At 43.1% G+C, this 22,922-nt stretch overlaps 1 protein-coding gene across 1 annotated transcript in view; it reads left to right on the plus strand.

The window, feature by feature from the left end:
* The first annotated feature begins 15,219 nt into the window (after positions 1 to 15,219).
* PPP2R2A (protein phosphatase 2 regulatory subunit Balpha) overlaps positions 15,220 to 22,922 on the plus strand; it is a 112,009-nt gene continuing 104,306 nt past the window's right edge. The window contains exon 1 of the mRNA XM_007477811.3: positions 15,220 to 15,280. Coding sequence (XP_007477873.1) covers positions 15,220 to 15,280 — 61 coding nt within the window. The remainder of the gene's footprint in view (positions 15,281 to 22,922) is intronic.

The raw sequence follows: 22,922 nt of genomic DNA on the forward strand, positions 1-22,922 counted from the left end.
AAATATTTTATTTTGATTAAATATTTATTTAAATTTTATTTTTATTTTTACATTTCTTTACTTTCTTTATTTTTTTTCTTTAAAACCCTCACCTTCCATCTTGGAATCAATATTGTATATTGGCCCCAAAGCAGAAGAGTGGTAAGGGCTAGGCAATGGGGGTCAAGTGACTTGCCCAGGGTCACACAGTGTAAAGGATAATTTAGCGTGGTGACCTAAACTATGTTAATTATTTTGTCACCATGGATATCCCAAATATAAAAGAAATATAACCAAGTCAGCTGGAAAATTCACAACAGCTGGGAAGTATCTGAGGCCAGATTTGAACCAAGGACCTCCCATCTCTAGGTCTGAGTCTCAATCCACTGAGCTACCCAGCTGCCCCCAATTTTTCTTTATTTTAATAACAGATTTCCACATAAGTTTGGATCCAAGGTTATAGGATTTATGTTGTTTCCCTTCTTCCCTCCCCACTCTTTAAGTTGACAAACAATTCAGTCTGAATGCTTTCAATTTGGCCACGACCTTACAATATGGTGCTCGGAACCCTGTCCAAACAATGCCAGAGATCTACTCTGACTACAGCACCTTCCAACCATTCCTTTAGTTTTTCAAACTCTATTATTGAGCTGTTTTCCTCCCCATGTCTATCCAAACTAAATCCTTTTTTGGGACAAAGATAAACAAATAAAAACATCTCAGGGACAGAGTTCAAGGTTCTGGCAGGAGGAGGAAGAAGTGAATCCCTAGAGTAAAGGCTATATGTTTTGGAAATAGCCAAAAGTGATGTAGAGGCATGGCTTCATCCTAAAGAGGAGAAGTGATTCTTCCATTCCTCCACTCTTGTACCTTCTCCCTTCTCCTTTCCCTTTAGGTATTATCTTCTCTTGTTAGTTTGTAAGCAATCTGAGGGCAAGTTACAGCCTTACTTGCTTGTCATTGTATAGCCTGCATGTACCACACAGCCTAGTATAGAGCAAGCACTTTCTAAATACCTTTCCATTCATTCTTTCAGTTTCCTCGTATTAGAAGTGGAGGTGTTGGAAGAGATGCCCTTTAAAATCCCTCTTGGCTCGGAATCTATGATTCTTGGATCTCCTGCAGTAGGGGATGGATTGGTGCATGTAGGGGCCCTCCAATGGAGCAAACTCCAAGTTGAGACTCCTTATAGGAAGGAGGGAATGTGGAAACTGGGAGAGTCTGTTTCTAGGATGCAATGGTCCAGTGCTGAAAGGACTCTGTGATAAACTCTGCCTGGTCCATTCTCTGAAGGAAGTGCCAGGGTGGAGCAGAGTAAGTGAGAGGGAGAGAGAGAGAGAAAGGAAAAAGGAGAGGGAGAGGGAGAGGAAGAGGATGAAGGAGAAGGAGAGAAAGAGGAAGAGGATGAAGGAGAAGGAGAGAAAGAGGAAGAAGGAGAGGTGGGAGAGAGGGAATTCATTGGATGCTGTCTTCTTTTGATTCTCCAAGTGGCATCATCTAACCAGGGGTAAGGGTGGCCTGACTTTTCTCCCCATAACCCCTCCCCAGCATCATGGCAAATATATGACAGCTAGTACCAGGGGCTTTAATTAGGTGAGGTTGCACCCAGATCTGTGCCTCCCTCTTCTGCTCTTGTGTTTGTCTTGCCAGCATACTTTGTGTTCCAATCTTGGGTGGGCGATTATGTGTGCTAAGATGGATATGTCCAGGCTTAGGAGTAATCTTCTAAGGTCAAGAGGTCTAGAATCCTGGGTCTCATTATGGTATGTCCCAGCTCCCTAGCAGTGGGGAAGATCCCTAGCAACTACTTCAGCAGCCTTGGAGAAGACAGCACCAAGAAGACTGACCCAAGCTAGGCTGTGTTGGAGGTAGATAGGTAGTTGTTTGATCAATGCCAAGTTGAGGAAATGTAAAATACATAACTGGCATGATTAAAGCTCCTTTATTTTTAAGGTTTAAGGAGAGAGAGAGAGAGAGAGAGAGAGAGAGAGAGAGAGAGAGAGAGAGAGAGAGAGAGAGAGAGAGAGAGAGAGAGAGAGAGAGAGAGAGAGAGAGAGAGAGAGAGAGAGAGAGAGAGAGAGAGAGAGAGAGAGAGAGAGAGAGAGAGAGAGAGAGAGAGAGAGAGAGAATCAAATGCATGATCAGGGATCTTTTTTGTTTTGCCTTTCTCTTTTGTGCCAAAACTAACTCCCTTTAAATTACCCAAGTTAGGTGTCTCAGAGGATAGAAGCTGGGCCTGGAGTCAGGAAAATCTGAGTTCAAATTTTACTTCGGACACTCACTAGCTGTGTGACCTCACTAAGTCACTTCACCTGTGTTTCCCTTAATGCGCTGGAGAAGGAAATGGGGAACCATTCCAGTCTCTGCCAAGAAAACTTCCTAAACAGCCACAAAGAGTGGAACTCGACAGAGCAGCAACAACTGACCTGCCTCCTAGTATACACTAATTATCTTTGCACTTTCCCTTTTGGGGGAAAACCCTAGCAGAACTACAATTTAAGTTAAAATTACCCAGAGTGCTGCGTGGGAGTTGGAATGAGCTGAAAAGCTGGAGAGAAGGAAGCCGAATTCCTCTCTTTAGTCAGGAGGCGTGTCTCTACCTGGTGGCTCCATAGGCTTCCCCCGTGGCCTGGGAGAAGATTTCTGGGGGTCTGTGAGCCTGGCTGGAAAACAGGCCGTCTTTCTTTTCCCTCCTCGCCCTGGGCTCCCCTCGGAATCCCAGCCGGCCGATTTTCTGCATTCCGAAGGGGCCTATCCGCCGAGCTTTGGCCACAGTGCCTAAGGGGTTCATGAACACCCCAAACCTGGAGAAGTCCCCCCCCTTGGAGGCGGGCTCCCCAACACTGAAGCTGGGCGTGGCCAGTGGCTTACTCAGTGGGCCCAGCAGTGGCTCCGCCAGGTTAGCCAGGGTGGGTCTAGAATCCCCGATCTAGCTCGAACATTCGCCTTCTAAGGAACAGCTCTTTGTTTGGGGGGTTTTCCTATTACCCCGAAGGCCCATTTCCTCCAATTCTTTCGGAGAGATGGAGGAAAGGAAGGGTAAAAAGCTCGCTGCTTAAGCAGGAGTAGTTCAGGGCTGCCAGGGCGGGAGTGAGGGGGAGGGGGAGATGGAGGGGAGAAGACGGAGAGAGGGGCGATCGAGGGGCGGGCTAGTGCGGGTGCCGAGGGGGTGGGGAGAAGGAGAGAACGTTCCTTCGGAGTCCGAAGCTAGAAGGGAAGAGCTAGGATGAGAAGGATTCTCCAAGGATTAGCAGAGCCGAGAGGAAACCAAGCTGTGGGGGCGTCGCCCTGGGGCTGGCCAGAGGGACTAACAGCCCCAGCCTCTCCCTGCCTTCCTTCACCCGGGATGGATGCCTCGATCTGGGAGGGACTCTGCCTCCTCCCCCATGGCAGGAGGGAGACTGCAGGGAATTCGGAAGGAAGTGACACGTTTTCCTTCCTAGCCCGCAGCGGTGGTGGTGGCGGTGGCGGTGTTCTCCACGTCTGCCCCCAGCCTTATCTTGCTCTGTCCATCCCAGTCAGCTGGTTTCTCGGCCGGGCTCTCCCTTAGCCCGAGTCTGACCAGAGTCGTGGCCAATAAGGGCCAGCGCAGCATCACAGCTGGAGAGCAGCAGGAAGGGAGCTCCGAGATCACTGAGGCGAAGAAGAAAACGAGGCCAAGAGAGGGAGCGAAGACTTCCATCCAAAAGGGTCCCCAGAGTGGAGACCCAGCAGAATTTAGAGCCGGAAGACCTTGCAGGGGCGTCCTTGTTATTGGCAAAAGCGTGGATGGTCTCTGAGCCTCAGTTTCTTCATTCACAAAATTCTCAAGTTCAATTCAATTCAATGCGGGTGTATTAAGTACCTCATGTGCCTGGCCCTGAGTTAGTCCTAAACACTAGTATGCTATTGTTCAGTTGTTTCAGTCGACTCTGACCCTTTGGGACCTCATTTGCAGTTTTCTTGGCAAAGATAGTGCAGTGGTTTCCTTAGCCAACTCATCTGACAGATGAGGAAACTGAGGCAAACGGGATTAAGTGACTTGTCCAGAGCCACACAACTAGAGTGTCTGAAGCCAGATTAGAACTCCATCTGTCTTCCTGAGTCCAGATCTGGCTTTACATACACTGCACTACCTGGCCACCCTAGATGCAAGTATAGAAAGTATACAAAGACAAAATAGCCGTTGCTCTCAGAAAGCCTACATTCTACTGGGAAAGGTCCAACATGAACACAAATAAATTCAGGGTATGACTACACTAATCTTGTGTTCAATAAAATTCAGTGGCTCCCTATTACCTTTAAGACCAAATACACACTTCTCTGTTTGGCATTCCTGATCTGGCTCCAAGCCTACTTTCTAGGCTTTTTAGACATCACTGCCCTTAACACTGTGGGTTTCTTGCTATTCCCCATACATGGCATTCCAGCTGTAGCCCATGTACATCCTGTCTCCTGGGGCTGGAATGCAGTCTCTTCTCAATTCCATCTTCCTTTTTTCCTTCAAAATTCAGCTCAAGTACCAGCTTCTGTGCTAAGCTCTGTATCATATTTCCCAGCTGCTAAGACCACTCTCCCTCCCAAGATTGTGCACTTTGTATAGTCTTATAGTTTGCATGCTATCTTCCCTGATAGATTGTAAATTCCAAAAGAAGGAAAAGTTTGTAATAAATATAAATAAAATGTCAATACAATTATTTTTAAAGCCTAAAATTGCCTCCTTGAAATTTCTACCCAACATGTATAGCTCTATGTTCTGGGGCCAAGGAGAACAAGTCTAATTACCCTCTTCTACATGATAGTCTTTCGAATATTTGGAAACAGCTACCACGCCATCCTCACCCCCAAATCTTTTCTTCTCCAGCTAAACATCACCATTTCTTCAGCTAATTCCCAGAGGACTTAATAGACTTAAATATCGTGGTATCCCTTCCCAGGCTAACTGCTATTCTCTATCTGCTTTTAGGCTTATTGAGATATCCTTCCTAAATGATGGCACCCAGAACTGTACCATATTCTAGATAGTCTGAATCTGGCACTGGCAGAGGACAGTGATACTATCTCCTCTCTATCCCCAGAAGATACATTTCTTAGTGAAGTACAATGTCAAGTCAGCTATTGAGGGCGACATCCCACTGCTGGCTCCCACACTGACTGGGCTGCTGAAACCCTCACTCTTTTCCAGAACATTTGCTATGTAATGATGCTTCCCCCACCTTTCACTTGTAAAGTTGATTTTTTGGACCCCCATGCAAGACTTTGCATTTATCCCTGCTGTTTCATCTTCTTAGGTTTGGCCTAATGAATCCTCTTCTGTGACAAAAACTTTTGAGATCCTCACTGCCATTCATGTGTTCCCTAAACTTTGTAGTTTGGTTATTAGGCATTCTAAGGCAATATGGTGGAGTGGATAGAACCTTGAACTATAAATCAACAAATATTTGGGCTTCAATTTAATTCAATAAAAATTTATTAAGTATCCACTATGTTCCTAGCACCTGCTAGGTTCTTCAGAATACAAGTACAGAAAGTAAACAGTCTCTGCTTTTAAGAGGATTACTTGGAAGGAGAACACCAGATACACAAATAAGGATAGCTACAGGTCCTGTGAGTGGTGTGGAGAGGCCCCAGTCAGGAAACTTCCTCTGCCAATGCAAGCTAGCACCTTCTCTATGACTGATAGTTTTAGATTTACCTAGAGCATTGGGAGGGTAAATGTCTTACTCAGGGTCTTAAAACCAGTGTGTATCAGTGGAAGAATTTAAACTCAGAACTTCCTGATTCCCAGACCACCTTTATATTGACTAGGCCACACTGCTTCTCACTTATCTAAATAGGGATAAATAAATACAGAATATATATACAAAATACAATGTAATTTTATGAGGAGGGAGAGTGGGAAACTTAACTAGTGGAACTAGGGAAGGTTTCTTTTGGGAAAAAGCCCTTGAGCTGAGCCTAGAGGGAGCTAGGTGAGTCTAAGAGGCAGAGATGAGGAGAGACAATTTACTAGAAATGAGGGCATGGAGATGGAAAAAGAAATATTACAAATGGGAAGCCACAAATAGGATGCTTAGAAAATACACTCAGATACTTCCTAACTAGTGTAACCCTGGGCAAGTCACTTAACCCCAACTGTTTAGCCCTTGCTGCTCTTCAGTCTTGGAAGGAAGGAAGGAAGGAAGGAAGGAAGGAAGGAAGGAAGGAAGGAAGGAAGGAAGGAAGGAAGGAAGGAAGGAAGGAAGGAAGGAAGGAAGGAAGGAAGGAAGGAAGGAAGGGAGGAAGGGAGGGAAGTATATGAAGTCATTTGAAATTGATGTGGAAAAGATAAGCTAGAACCAGAATGTGAGACTTTAATGCCAAAGAAATTTATATTTTTTTCTTTTATAAAAGCATTTTAAATTACAATTTTAATCAGCAAAATTCTACCTTTCTCCATCTCTCAATCCACCTCCTTTAACTGAGAATGAAAGACAAAACTCTTGTTACAAATATGTACAAATGAATGCCCTCATTGGTCATGTTCAAAAAAATGTCTCATTGTGCACTCAGCCCTTCAACTCTCTTATCCGGAGGTAGATAGTATATTTCACCATTAATCTTCTAAAATCCTGGTTGGTGATTACATCATTCCTAACTCTTTCAGATATGTTTGCCTTTGTATAAATTGTCCTGTTCTGCTTTTTTCACTTTGTGTCAGTTCACATATCTTCTCAGATTTCTCTGAAACCATCCCTTTTATCATTTCTTTCTTTCCTTTCTTTTTTTGCTATATAATACCAGCTGTCATTGCTATTTTTAGTGTGCTATAAGAAATGACAAATTAACCAATTTCAGAGAAAAGTGAGAAGATCCCTAGAAATAAATGCAACGTGAAATGAGCCCTTTATCATTTCTTAGAGCACACTAGTAGTATTCCATCACATTTACATACCATAACTTGTTCAGCCATTCCCCATTTATAGGCATCCTCTCAGATTCCCATTCTTTGTCACCTAAGAAACAACTATATACATATATATTTACAACCCTGAATTTGCTTTGCATAAAACTAATCCCTTTCTTAATCTACCCTCATCCTAATTCTCCTTTCTCCCTTTTCCTTTCTGTTTATCTATTGAATGAAATGTATTTTGAACCCAACTGTGTGTATATTTGTATGTGTATTCTTTTTCCCTTTGACCAGTTCAGATAAGAGTTGGGGTTCAAGTGTCAGCTACTCCTATCCCAGATCAATTTCTTTGCTACCATAGCTTACATTTTATTCTATATTTTCAGTATTTTGACCTTGTTTTAATATTTCTTGTTGCCTCATAACATCACTGACTTCTTTTTGTTCTATTCTAATTTTCAACGAGTCAATTGCTTAGGCTAGAATTTATGCCTCAAGTGTCACGTTGTTAATGTCTTTTCTAATTCTTTCTTTCATGATTCTCATTTCTTTTCTATTTTTTTATCTTATCTTTTCATTTTGTTGAGAAAAAAAACTATTTTTAACTCTTCCTTTATCTCTTCCAAGAATTCTAGTTGAATGTGTGCCCACAAAGTATTTTTCTTTTCACTTTTGCTTATAAATGCTTTGCAACCATTGTCTTCTTATGAATTTGTATATTGAGTGTCCTTGTCACCATAATAGCTTTTAATAGTTGGATTCTTATTTTTAACTGCTCATTCTTTGAGACTATTTCCTGATTTGGGATTCATGTTAGAGCCAGGCTCTGGGCACTTCTGCAGGGAAGTTCTGGGCTGATTTTATTGCTGCTTTCTTGGGATGGGAGGGGGGGAGGGGAGTGCTGATCGTTGTGTCATTCTAAGATCTCAGAGACAACTCAGGCTGGGAATCTCCAAGCTTTCAGGGCTCCCAAAGTAGTCTGATTCAGAGTAAAATCTGATTGCTGCCCCTTGGTTTGAGCTCTAATGCTCCTGATGAGGGTTTGGGGCTATGCAATAAAAGACTTTTGCTAGACTCAGCCATGTTCAGCAAGCTGGAAAGTTCTGCTGGTTCGGAAGGATGGAGTTAGCAGCTCCCCTTTGGTCTGGAATCCCTGCTCTGATTATTCTTCTGCAAGTTGTAAACTGGGCTGGAGGGGAGATCCTGTTCTGCTCCTGGGGTCTGACTCAATATTGTTGCTGCTGCTGTTAAACTTGCTTCTCTCTTAGTACACACAGCTCAGAGTCTGCACATGAAGAAGCTCTCCTCCTAAGTCTACCTGGATCTGTGACCTGGAACTAGGTAGTGGCAAGGGTACCAGTTAGCCCTTGTCTCAATGAGGTCTCTCGGCATTGATTTGGTAATAGCTAGTATAGAGCACAACCTTTCCTTGGACACAGTCTCTCTGGGTGGTGGAGTGTTATGTGCAATTGATCCTGGCCAGATCCTGTCTCCAGTGTCCAAAGCCCTTCTTGTCTCTCTTGCTATGCCAACTCAGTGCTGGAAAAGTGACTCACTGTGACTGCCTTGGCTTTTCCCATCAGCAGAGCATGGTGCATTTTCTCAATCGATTTGGAGTTCTGTAGGGCAGCTGGCTAATATTGCTTCCCACTACTCCACTACCTTGGCTCTGCCTCTAATTTGTATTTTATCCTAAAAGCAATAGGGAGCTACTAGAACTTAAGTGGGGGAGTGATGTGGTCAGGTATGTACAAAAACTATATATACAAATTGGCATCAATGCCAAGGATAGATTTAAGGTGAACCAGTTAGAAGACTATTGGAATAGTCCAGATAAAAAAGATAGTCAGGTTGTGAATTATGACAAGAGCCAGTGAGAAGAGACATTTGCAAATGGTTGTGCTACTAAAATTCAACAACTTAAAAAAAAATAAAAAATAAATAAAAAATAAAACTCAACTGACTGGATATGGAAAAGGCAAAGACTGAGTGAAAGTGAAAAACTGAGAATGGATCCTGCGTTTTAAAGCTGGGTTATAAAAAGATTGGTGGTAACCTAGACAGAAATAAGGAAGCTGGGAAGAGAGGTAGGTTTAAGGAAGAAAGGATTAGGTTGTTTTGGACCTTTTAAATTTGAGATCTCTTTGGGGTATCCAGTTTGAAATGTGGGACTAGTACTCTGGAGGGAGAGAAGCTTAGAAAACGTAGATTTGGGGGATCCTTGAATGAAGATAATGGCTGAATCCCTGGGAACTGATGAGGTCAACAAGACAAAGCATAAAAGAGGAAGAGGAGGGGAGGGAAGAGGAAAGGGTCCTAGTAAAGCTCTAATACAATCATGTATATGTTGCAGGATTTGTATATTAATCCCGTGAAGAATGAAAAGAATGGTCTGGCAGGTAGAAAGAAATCCTGGAGAAAGCAGTGTCTTGAAATCCCAGCTGAGAGAATCTGAGAGTCTAGATATCATATAGCAGAGGAAGTAGGCGACGAGGAAGTTTCAGACAGGGCAGAACTACAGAGAGGGAAAAAGGCTAAGGAAATGACATTGAGTTTGACAATAAGAGACCTTGGAGAGGCAAGTGTCAGTGGAGTTGAAGTGGGATTACAAAGGGTGGAGAAGTGAGTGGGAGGTGAGAAGGTGGAGGCAATGGGTTTAAAGACAGATTACAAAGAGCTAGAACAGTGAATGGGAGATAAGAAAGAGCAAGGAAACTTCCCAGAGTTTGATTTTGCAAGTTTTGAATCCTTTACTTTCTAGCTATAAGACTTTGGAGAAATCACTTTGCCCCCTCTGTCTCAATTTCCTCTCCTGTAAAATGAGGGTAATGATAGCATCTTCCTCCCAGGATTATTGTGAAGCTCAAATAAGACAATGTAAATGGCAGCTATTAGTCTGTATAACACCTAATATACCTGCTCAGTGTGAAAAATAATTACCGTAATGAGTCATTTGGCACACCTGGAAGAAGGGGCAATATCATTAACCCCAATTAATGAAGAAGAAACAGGATTGGAATATTTATGAGGGAAAGGACTGACTCAGATGCTAGCAACACCAAACCAAAACTGAACCCTTCATGAAACCAGAAAGTCACTCCTGAACCAGACAGAACGGGTTTGTGGGAGGCCCTTTTAAAGGGACATCAGAGAGGCATTTGCCAACCATGAATAAATCAACCCTGTCTGGGACTCAGTATACTTTTCTGGCTTTTGCCTTCTTGGGACCTGTTGTGTCCTAAAACAATTTTTGTAATTAAAAAAAAAATTTAATGTAAAACATTTTTCCTTAATAGTCATTTGTGGAAAACATCTCAAACAAAAAGAGGAGAAGGAGGAGGAAGAAGAAGAGGAAGAGGAAGGGGAAAGGGAAGGGGAAGACAAAAAGTGAATATAGTATATTATGAGTCTCTGGGATTCTCTTGGATCACTTGTATTGCTGAGAATAACTAGTTTTTCATCAAGAAATAGTGCTATCACCATGTACAATGTTCTAATTCTCTTCACTTTACTTTGCATCAGTTCATGTAAGTCCTTTCAGGTTTTTCCAAATCATCTTTATAGCACAATAGTGCACCATTACCATCATATACCACAACTTATTCATCCATTCCCCAATTGATGGACATACCCTCAACTTCCAATTCTTTGCAACCACAAAAAGAGCTGGTATTCATGTTTTTGTACAAATAAGTCCTTCACCCCCCCTTCCTTTTTTTTTTTTATCTTAGTGAGATATAGACCCAGTACTGCTGGATTAAGGGGTATACACAGTTTTGTGGCCCTTTGGGCACAGTTTCAAATTACTCACCAGAATGGTTGGATCAGATCACCACTCTACAAACAGTGCATTAATATTCTGGCTTTGACTTCACAAGTTATCCAGGTCACACTTGAAAGGGGAACCTCTTCTAGCTTGTGTTCCAGTAGGAAAAGTGCTGGATTAAGAATCTGGAAAATCTGAGTTTAAATCCTGCTTTTGATGCTTACTAACTGTATGATCCTGGGCAAGTCATTTACTTTTTCTTAGCCTCAAACATGGAGATAATAAACCTCCTGGGATTGTTATGAAGATCAAATGAAATAGCACATGTAAAGCTTTTTATAAACTTTTAAAGTGCTACAGAAATGCTAGTTACATCCCCTGACAAAGGGGCATCCAGTCTTGACCTGATGCCTCCACAAGTGCTCCTTTTTCCTCCCCCCAAGTTTATTCATTCCTCTTTGGAATGGCTCTAATTATTGGGAAGCTTTTTTTTCCCCATCAAGATGACATTTGCCTCTTTGCAATTTCCACCTGTTGCTCCTTGTTCTTCCCTCTGGGGCCAAGCAGAACAGGTCTAACCCCACTCCCACAAGAGAACCCTATAGGCATAGTTGTCAAATTCCCTCCACCCCCAATCTTCTCTACATCTCCCACTTCCTTTCTGCTAAGAAGACAATGATGAAGATAAGCAGTGGGGATTGGGTCTTTTCTCCAGAATGAGCAGGGCTCTGGAGAAAGAGATTTGGACTGCTTTACCCTCACTCCAGCTCCCTGAATTTAACAGAAAGTACCCTGGATTTGGAACAGGAGACAAACATTCAAGTCTAAACTGTGCCACTTGACTACCTGTAACACAAAAGATCAGACAAGTCCCTGATTTACTAGAGCTACTTATGTGGAAGCCAACCCCCCCCCCCAGATCAGAGGGTCCCTTTGGATCACCCCTCTTCCATACATGGGAGACTTCATCTGGTTACTCTCAGGGTCTCTGACTCCTCCTCTGTAAAATGAAGGAATTGGATGAGATGACTGTGGAAGACCTTCCAGCTCTAAATATCTTGATTCTATGATCTTTAATTCAGTCCAACTAGTTTCCAGTAGTAAGGGATAGCTTCAAGAGCAGGACTGTAAGGAAAGGTGAGTGCCACAGAATCAACTTTTTTGAACCGTGTTGCTGGGGAAAACTTTTGAGGATCTCTTGGAAAGCAAGGAGATAAAATCAACCAATACTTAAAGAAATTCATTCAGATTATTTACTGGAAGGTCAAATACTGAAGCTTAAATACTTTGGCCACATAACGAGAAGACAGGACTCACTGGAAGAGACTTGATTGTCGAGAGAAATGGAAGGGGACAGCAAAGGATAAAATGACTACATAGCGTCACGGAAGCAATGGTCATGAACTTGGACAGACTTTGATGGTGGAAGACAGAAGGACCTGGCATGCCATGGGCCAATGGGTACAAAGACTCCAAAAAGACTGAAAAATAACATTAGTCTATTACATGGCAAGCAATGAAGCCAAAAACAAGTTCCTACCCTTAAGGAACTTACATTCTACTGTCCTCATATGGACTGATATTTAAAGAAGAATTTGTGGCTTTCACTGACCCAGCATCTATAATTAAAGTCCTTGAAGAGAAATTAATTCTGAGATAGATGAGTGGCAAAGTGGGTAGAACACTGGTCTTAGAGTTGGACTCCTGGCACTTTACTAACTGTGTGACCCTGGGCAAGTCTCTGAAGCTCTGTCTGCCCTGTAAAATGGGAACAATAATAGCACCTACTTAGCAGGGTTGTTGGGAGGATGAAATGAGATATTTGTAAAGTGCCTGGCATAGTGCCTGGCACATAGTAGGTACATAATAAATGTTTATTCCATCTGTCCTATGGGATGTGTTGCCAGGGTACCCCTTTCCATGATAAAGTTCATCCCTAAGCCTAAGTTCATTAACTGAGTGATATGATTATATCCTTTTTTTATCCATAGGTATCAGGGCTCAGGACAGGATGGAATGGTGTGCTTGTTGGCTGCCACATCTCCCCTTGAAGCAAACTACCCCTTCAATTGCCAGACTCTAGATAGCCTCAGCTTATTGGTTGACAAAGACAACAAATAAACAAAACCAAGCTCAGTCCCTGCCCTGAAGGAGCTCACTTTTTACTCAGATCCTTTAATAGGTGATATTTCAGGCAAATTTCTTGGATTCTTTTACTGATTAGGCAGACAAAGGCAAATTGAGGTGTGGGCGAGTTGGGAAGTTAACCTCTAAACTGGAAATGGGAATTATACCCAACTTTGTTGCTGTAAACCTTGAGCATCCTCCCTTCCCCTCTCTAACTCACTTTCCCTTTTTCTTTGGGAGACTATTTCACTGAAACAGAAACCCAAGGACAGAAGCTTCCCAGGGTAGACATCAAACAAGGGCTGGCCCCTTTGGAGCTGTTTTCTAGCTCCCGGTATTGTCCGTGATTCAGAAAGTAAACCCACTCACCTGGGCATTGCATCACATTACTCAACTCTGCCCTTTGCTTCCATCTCAGAGTGATGCCATTCACTTTATCAACTGGATCTCAGCTCCCTTGATATCACTTAACATATCCCAAAATTGTTATCCAATCATCACAATAAACCTCATTTGGCAAGGAAGGGGGAGAAATGGGAGGATGGGAGAAAGGGGGGGAAGGTGGATACCTAAAGGATACCTAAACTGTCTACCAAACCTCTATAGCTATACTATGTCTATGTTTTCCTAATGGAACAATGGACAGAGAGAAGAGGGGAAGGAAGGAAGGAAGGAGGGAGGGAGGGGAGGGAGGAAGAGAGAAAGAAAAGGAGGAAGCAAGGAAGGTTGGTTTTCAAGAGGCAGATGACTCAGATAGCTCTGAATAAATAAGGAAACCTGGCAGGGCAGTACTGACAGAATAATTCTTGCTTGATTGTGGGAGGCAAACTAATAAAGATTAAGCTGGAGCAGGTGGCACTGAGTGGGCAAGGAAAGGGAAAAATGAATTTTTGTCTTCCTCTATCCTCCAGGAGAATCCATATAGAACTAGAGGGATTCTTCAATCCCAGTTCTGTCACTGTGACACCCATTGCCTGTGTGATGTTGGATAAGTCATACAACCTCTCTGTGACTCAGTTTCCTTATCTAGTAGGTAGGCTAAATGGACCGCAATGTCCTTTCCTACTCTAAAATATGATCCTACAAACTTTTAGCTTAAAATCTTCATTCTGTAGATAAGGAAAATAGACCCAGAGAGGAAAAGAGCTTATTAGTGGCTGAGCCTGGAAGAGCTTGTAGGGTCTCCTTGCTCCTGGGGCCACTGCTCCAACACCCCTCTTTACTGATGAGGGCTCCTAGATGAGCAGAGACCAGGTAAACCTGGAGAAACCAAAACCAAATCATTGAACCACTTTGCCCTACTTACCTAATTGGCTCTTTCTGAAACCTACATGTGAGCACCCACACATACATTTTCAAGTATGTGGGTTTGGGGAAGGCTGTGTCTTTTAAATTTTTCTATCACATCACTAACATTCATTCATTCAACAAACATTTACTAAGCCCCTACTGTGTGCCAGGTGACAATCTAGACAGGAGACACCCAAAGATAAGCAGTCCTTAAGGACCTTACTTTCCATCCATTGTATTCATCCCATTGCTCATTTTAGGGTTTAGTCAATACAAGGATCTTCCAGTGAGGGGATCTCAATGCCCCCTGAGGAAACCAGAGGCTCAGAACAAATGCCTGAGAGCTGGAAGGAACTTCACAGACCAAGTCCAATTCCCTTCCTTTACAGATGAGGAACCTGAGGCCCCCAGGGGTTAAAGGACTCAGCCAGGGACACTGAGAGAGTATCCAAAGCAGGATTTGAACAAAGGCCTTCCTGACTCCATTCCACCATGTTACCTGCCTTCTAAGTAGAGCAGCTTCTGCAGAATTGCTTGGGCACCTGAGAGGTTGGTTAAGTGATTTGCCCAGGGCCACACCTCCCATCCATGTTAAAGGAAGAACTGGAGACATTGAGGTGGCTGAGTGGATAGAAAGCCAGGCCTGGAGATGGATGTTCCTGGGTTCAAATTTGACCTCAGACACTTTCTAGCTGTGTGATCCTGGGCAAGTCACTTAATCCCATTTGCCTAAGCCTTACTACTCTCCTTCCTTGGAACCAATACTTGTATGATTCCAAGACAGATAATGAGGATTTTTTTTAAAAGATGGAACTTGAACTCAGGTCTTCCAGATTTTAAAGCCATTGCTCTCTCTTTACTACTTCCTTTCTACATTCCAACCTAGTCGGAATAATATACTTCTATGAGAGAGAAGGGAAAAGTTCTGATTGTTCTCTAAGAAAGGCCTTTCGCCCTTCAGCTCACCTGATTAAGATGCCAATTAAGCTCAGCCAATCAATAGTTTGCTGCTCCGAGCCCCACCTGTGGCTTCTCTTCCCTGCCTTTGCCCTCGCCTTCTTCTCGGGAGACCCTCGAGTCCTTCCAAGAAGAGCGCCCGTCCGCCATAAACCCTCGGCAGCGTGTCAGAGAAGGGCCCTCTCCTTCCTTCGTGCTGCGGGGACCCTGGCTTCCCTTCAGAAGATGAATGGCACTCATCCATATGTACTTCCCTCCCCTTTGCACAAAGGTGCAATGCTGTTGCTCAGGTGAGTCCTCCGCGTTTTCTTCCAGAGTGTCGTCTGGTGCCAGTCGGGCTGGGGTCAGCAGGAGTTACCTAGCAAGTGGGAGGCGCAATGCCTGCCCAGCTCCATACGCTTGGTCTTCCTGGGCTCTGACTGTTCTCTGGGGATCCATCCCAGAGCCAGGAGGCGACTCCTTCCGCCCGCCCGCCCGCCGGAGGGATGCCGGGTGGTCTTCCTCTTGTTTGCAGCTTTCCCATCCCAAACGATGGCTGAAGGGTAACTGCTTTGGGTGGGGTCCTGTTAGCTTAGAACTGCTCTCCCCAGCCAGGCCAGGAGCTGGGTCCTCTGGCCATTTAATTACTTCATTCATTAAACCTCACCTTTTGTCTGGCTATCCATTCTGGGTCCTTCAATCCCGATTTTGTCACCTACTGCCTGTGTGATGTTCAGTTGACTAGAAGAGTGACTACTGGACACACTAAAGCGGACCAAGGGCTAGGCAGTTGGGGCTAAAAGACTCACCCAGGGTCACCCAGCCAGGAAGCCTCTGAGGCCAGTGGTAATCAACTTGCACCATAGTTCATTAAGCATCTCTACCTGTGAGACTGTGAGAGTGGCCTCAGGGTCTAGAAGATCGCAGATTTAGAGAAGAAAGGGATCTAAAAGGCCATTAAGTCTAATCCCTTTGTTTTACAGCTGAGGGAAATGAGGCAGAGTTAAGTAACTCTCTACAAATTGCAGATCTATTAAGTATCTGGTGTTGGTTTTTAAGCCTGCCTCCTGCCCTCGAGGAGTTTCCATTCTAGGAGGAGAGAAACTATATGTACAGAGATGGTAGTCCCCAGGGGCAAAAGGGAAACCCAGACAAACTGCCCTAGGACACTGAGAGGAGAGGCTCTTTAACTCGGGGTCAAGGTTTGGGACCCGAGAGTACAGTGGTGGGCAGATAGGGCAACCCTTCTGAAGGAAGTGGTATGTAAACCTTGAAAGAAAATTCGGATTTGGAGCTAAGAAGGTCTCTAGGGGGTCTTTAAATCGAAACTTTATATATAAGATAACTGATGCCTGGAGAGGTTGAGACTTAACCAATGGCACCAGCTGGATTTGAACCCAGATCCTACTAGCTCTCAGTCCAGTACTATATTTACCTCCTCATGCCCGAAGTTGAAAAATAGGAGGGTCTTCCAGGCATGGGCAATGGTCTGTAAGAAGGCACAAAGATGGGAAATGGGATATTGAGTTTGGAAAACAGCTAGTCACTCCCTCTAGCTGGAATGCATTACGTGTGAACGAGAATAATATGCAATTAGCTTCAAAAATCCTATCTGGGGATGGAAGTTGGAAGTGGCTCAAAGACTAGGAAGGGGGGCATACATTTAATAGCAAAGACCATTTGGAGGCACTGAAGCCTGATAAGTGGGGAGAGTGGCATAGAACCCCTTTTTGTGGGTCCTTGGTTTTCAAAGAGCCCCAGTGGCATCACAGGCAGACATCTTGAATTGAGAGTAAATTGGATTTAAATAAGGCAAAGTTGCCCAGAGTCCTTGTGGCAACTCCGGTGGCAAGACAAAAAGTCCAGACCCTGGTGATGGCTGCGGAGAGCCTCTCCCATAAGAACCTGATTCTTGTGGCTTCTGAGTCAAGGATGGATTGAAGAGGGAAGGAAGGTCTGGAGGCAGAGAGACAGTTGAGGAAGTTTCCCCACAGATCAGGTGAAAGATGATGAGGCCAGAAAGGCAAGAGGCTCTGTGTGAGTAGAGAAGAGTGGCTCTGGTAAATCACTTGGGAAAACTAACATTTGTTTTGTTTTCCTTTACACAAATCTAGGGCAGAAAGGCAGGGCTTGTACAGAGCTGGCCAGATCTCTGCTCTTTGGGGCTTTCTCATTTGGGTCCTCCTGTCTCTCCATAGCCAATGACAGCTGTTTAAGCCCTGATTCAGAGTCTGACATTTTGGATCCTTCCAGAGGCTGCTGGAGCTATCCGAGCACTCTCCCATCCCTACAGATTTGAGCCATGGGTCCCCAACTTCCCCCATTCCTAGTACCATTATATCACCGTGTTGGGATTTCATGACCCTCCTCACCCCAGAAAGAAAGCTTCTACCACAGGCTAGTGAATGGGAATTAAATTCATTTTTGTTTTGAAACTTTTCTCAGTATTCCTGGCAATTAGTTGGCATACACTGGGGTGACCAGAAAGGAAGATTGGGGATTAGTTGGCATACACTGGGGTGACCAGAAAGGAAGATTGGGAGTGTATTTGTGCTAGGAAAAAGAAATTCAATAATTCACGTCTGCAGGCACTTATTCTTTTAAAAATATTGAAATGAGGAGAGACTCTAAATGAACAACCTAATACAAATACCAACAACATGGAAATGGGTTTGAATCAAGGACACATGTGATACCCAGTGGAATCATGTGTTGGCTAGGGGGGGAGGAAAAGAAAAGGATCTTTGTTTCCAAGGAATATTGTTTGAAAATGACCAAATAAAATAATGTTTAAATTGGAAAAAAATATTGATATCTTTTGTTTTTACATCATCTTCATTACCAAGCTCCTTGCCAGCAAGGAATCTTTTGTAACAAATTTAAAAAAAAAAGAAAAAAGGAAAAGGAAAAAAGGTTGTTCAGCATAAACGAAATCAACCAAATCTTGAATGTATATAAAATGTTCCAAGCCAGAGCTCAGCATTTGGAGTCAAAGAGATCAGAGTTCAAATCCCATCCCAGATACCAACTCAAGGTCTCCTAACCTGTCTCAGTATCAGTTTTCTGATGATAATAGGGTCTGTCTTACAGAACTGTTGTGAGGATCAAACGCGATCTTTTATCTAAAGCATGTTACCATCCACAGTGCTCTGTAAATGCTATTATTTTTATTACAGTCCTCCAACTTTCCAGTGAAGAGACAGAGGCACCTTTTCTTCATATTTTCTTTGGGGTCCAATCAACAAATATGTGCTTTCTAAGCACCACACTTACAGAGGCAAAAAGAACAGCCCTGCTTTCAAGGAGCTTACATTCTACTGGGGAGAAAAAAATGGCAAGGGGAAGGAAACAGGTGGAGGGAGGGAGGGAGGCTGCTCTAGCAAAGCAAAGGCTTCGAGGTGGGAGATGGGATGTCTTGTGGATGTGTTAGCACATAGGCCACATCAAAGGCAGAGACCACTCCATGTGATCCTCAGGTGACCCCTGTGTCTCTTTTGTGCCACTTCCTTGGGACTGACTGGGCGGAGGAGGTTGAGTTTGTGAAGGCGGGAACTTTGAATAGGGAAAGGCTGTCTCATCTAATTTCCCTTGCTTAAAGCTATTATGAGATTTAACTTTCCAAAAAAAGAGATTATTAAATTTAAAATTTGACTTTAAATGCTGCTGAGGCATTATTATGTCAGAGACTTTTAACAGTTCAGTTAGGGATGAGAGAGAGTCTACTTACTGGCTTTTGATTCTGTTTTTAAAGTGATTTTTCTCAGCACTTAATGCTATGCTTCGGGAATGATGGTTCCATGTGGGTAGGAGAGGCTCAGAGGACTGGCTGGACTTAGACACAGGCTACAGGCCTCTAGGTGGCTCCGTGGAGAGTGTTGGGTCCAGACTGGGAAGACCCGAGATCAAATCAAGCCTCAGACACTTACTAGTGATTTGACCTTGAGTAAGTCACTTGTCCTCGATTTGCCTTACTCCACTGGAGGAGAAATGGCCCGTCATCCCAGTATCCTTGCCAAGAAAATCCTAGGGATAACCTGGTCCATGGGGTCACCTCGAGTGGGGCATGACTGACTTTGCAAGATAGTCCCTCAACAAATCATCTAGCCTTTCTTCATTTTCTCATATGCAAAACATGAATCATAATATTTGTAATATCTCATGAGAGGCATCATTGTGTCACAGGGGACAGAGTTCTGGACCTGGAGTTGGGAAGACCTGAATTCAAATCCAACGTCAGACACTTCCCAGCAGTATGACCCTGGGCAAATCATTTAGCTTCTGTCTGCCTCAGTTTCCTCATGTGTAAAAGAAGGAGAATAATAGCATCTACCTCCCAGGGTTGTTATGAGAAGCAAATGAGGTAATAATACTTGTAGAAAGTTTTTCAAACTATAAATTATTATTATTATTATTATTATTATTATTATTATTATTATTATTATTATAGTGATGCCATAGTGGAGAAGAGGACCAGCCCAGGAGTAAGGATGTCCTGGGTTCAGGTCTAAACACTGACATAGATCAACTGTTTATTGTTTTTACTCAGTGCCCCATGTACTTCCAAGCTTGTAAGGTGTAAAGCAAGTGATGATCTACTTAAATGCATGAGACCTCAGGAAAGAGCTCTTTATTTCAATAAAATCACAGGTCAGCTCCAAAATAAATAAATAAACCTCAGGGGATTCTTGTGAGAGGGAGGGAAGGAAGGAAGGAAGGAAAAGAAGGAAGGAGGGAAGGAGAGAGAAAGAAAGGGAAGGGAGAGAAGAAGAAAGGGAAGGAGAGAGAAAAAAGGGAAGGGAGAGAAGAAGAAAGGGAAGGAAGAAGTCAGGTGGTTTGTAAACCTCATCAGAAAACTTCTGTTCCTTTCTTTCTGTGTAACCTTGAGCAAACCACTGGACTTCTCTGGATCTCACTTTCTTCATCCACTAAATGGGAACATCAGTTCCAGTATTAACCCTTTATAGGGTTCTTGTGAGCATTCAATGAGTCTCTAAAGGTACTTTGGAATGAATGTGTTCTCTATAAGCACCAAGTATTACTTTTGTGGCCAATAATGATGATTAAGCCATGAATTACAGTGCTATGGGGAGGGAAGGGTTTTGTCCCAGCTCAGAGGCTGCTTATCTGTTCATCCTCCAACATCTTTTGCTCAGGAACGCTCCCATGCTCGGGATAGCCTTGGTGCTGCTCTAGGGGTAAGAAGGGAGACAACCTCTAGAGACACGGATGGGAGCACTCCTATGATGATGCATTCTCTAAATCCTGGAGACACTTGCCCTGGGGCCAACCTCTGGCACAGCCCTAAGAAGGAACACTTTCTTTGACTTCATTCTAACTCCCCTTTCACACACAGGGTCCTAGAGTCCTGCTGACTTCACATAACCTCATTGTTTCATCTCACTTTAAAAGGGAATGGATTTAGGATTGCCAGAAGAGCAAAACCCTGACATTCCAGTAAATCCCTAGTTCTACACAGTGGTGTTAAGGGAAGAATAGGTATGAGAGCTTGCTGAACCTTTTTCAGGGCTGCTCATTCTACTTTGGTGTCCACCTGCCACCCAGTTCTCCCCTGTGGCACCAAGGAACTGTAGCATTGTTGGTGGCCACACTGCTAACCCATCTCAGCAGTCAGGCTGTGGGTAACCAATAAGCCTTGCACCTATCCTGGAGTTAGAGAGAAGCACTTGAAGACTTCCCCTAATGAAGAGGGTGGATGAGAATATTTTGTTCCAATGGCCATGAAGGCAGATGAAGTAGGTATTGAGGAGCACTTAGAGCTTGGCCAGACATTGAAGGAACCCAGGTCATTTACTGCATCCAGGGCCATCACCCATTGTCCTGACTTTTGTCCTGCCACTGGACTTTAAGAGAAAGGAAGGCCAAGGACTTTGTGCAATTCTGTCTCTCTTCAATCTAATTGATGCTGGAGTGAAAAGATCTTATTGGTGATGTCATTTTGGTCCTCTTCATAATATGAAGGCCAAAAACCCAACCCACTCCATGGTTTGGACTCTAGTCAGAAGGCAAACATACTTTGGGCTTGTAGGATTTAAATTAAATACTTCAAGTATCATTTTTATAAAGTTTATTATCTGACAAAATAGAACCACGTGACTAAGTTTTCTACCTACTCAAAAATCCCTGCTCTACCAAAGCTGCCACAGGAAGGAAAAAGAGGCCGAGAGACAGACCTCCACCCAATTTATATCCTGTCTACATCAGCACATAATGACAGGAAGTGAGTGGGGTCCTGGGAATCGTAATTTTGCTGGGGATCGTAATTTTGCTGGGGATCGTAATTTTGCTGGGGATCGTAATTTTGCTGGGGATCGTAATTTTGCTGGGGATCGTAATTTTGCTGGGGATCGTAATTTTGCTGGGGATCGTAATTTTGCTGGGGATCGTAATTTTGCTGGGGATCGTAATTTTGCTGGGGATCGTAATTTTGCTGGGGATCATAGATTTTCTGGGAATCATAGTTTTTAGAGTAACAAATTCTAATTTCACAATCTCCCCTGAGATCCTTTGGAAGACTAGTCTCCCCAATCTATACTGGCAGACAATAACCCTTCCCATCAGACCTGCTTTGTTGAAATTATTCCAGGTAATTCATGATTTGAGAATTAGAAGGGACCCCCTTGGCCTTCTGGTCCAACCTATTCATTAAATAAACTCCCCTCTAACATACCTGACATGGGGTCATGCAGACTTTGCTTGCAGACCTCCAGAGAGGAGGAATCCATCCATTACTTCTTAAGGTATCCACATTCCAATTTTAGAGAGCTCTAATGGTTAGGAAGATTCTCTTAATATCAAGCCAACATTTGCCCCTAAAATAACAATATTCCTGGTTCAAGTCTCTAGGGTCAAATGGAATTAATCTAATAATTTCTTTTCTATATAATTTATATATAATATAATAATATTTATTTTAAATATATATTATATATATATTTATATTATATATAATAATTTATATATTATATAATAATAATTTCTTCTCTGAACATCTCTTCAAATATTTGAGCATAGATGTCATTCCCTCTTCATCTTAGGCTGAGCATGTTTCTTTCCTTCTACTGACCCTCATGAGACATTCCTTCAATGGTCTTTGCTATCTCATATACTCTCTTCCAGCATTCCAGCTATTCTATTTTCCTTATTCCATGGTTCTGAATATAATCCTCTAGATGAGATCTGTTGAGAGCAGAATACAGTGTAATGGATCTCCTTTTCCCTGAAATCTATGGAATTCTGATTTTCATTTGCTTTTTTAAATGCTATATCCCATTGTTGATTTATATTGAGCATTTAGTCCACTAATACCCCTAGATCTTTTTCAGAACCAGTGCTGGTTTCTTTAAACTGCTTATGAGTGTTTATGCCTTAGCTCTAATAAGCTGGTAAATTTTTATGGGTGATTATCTTTAAAAATGATCACTTCTTTGACAAGTCCAATTCAGTTCCTTTCCTTTGTCTCATCAACTGCACAGTCACACACCCCTTCCCTTCTGAATTTTGCCATTTGCCCATCTGTTTCACCAGTTCTTCCCACCCACCAATCAACTATATCAGCAATTCCTTAACCTTCTCATTGTAATAGGAGGAGGAAAAATAAAGGGTGTTTTATTCCCCCATGACATGAATTTAATTCTTTACTCCTCCTCTAGCTTTCAATCAGAAGTAAAGAGGAAGAGGAGGAGGATTGGAATGAGTCTGCTTTCTCTGGGACACGTTGCTCAGCCTTTCTCTCTAGAAGGCTAGATCCTCAAACTCTCAAATCTGGACTTAATCAAATTGTGTTGGGGTTTTTTTTTTTTTTTGGTGAAACTAATAATCAGGATTTCTTTCAAGGCAATCTCCACAGTAAGCAGTGCCCAAGAAATCTCCTTTCTCTGTCTAGGAGACTAGATTCCACACTGCCTAGGAATTCCCTGCTCTTAACTAGAAGGT

Source organism: Monodelphis domestica, chromosome 1 (assembly GCF_027887165.1).
Source record: "Monodelphis domestica isolate mMonDom1 chromosome 1, mMonDom1.pri, whole genome shotgun sequence".
Taxonomy (NCBI): Eukaryota; Metazoa; Chordata; class Mammalia; order Didelphimorphia; family Didelphidae; genus Monodelphis; species Monodelphis domestica.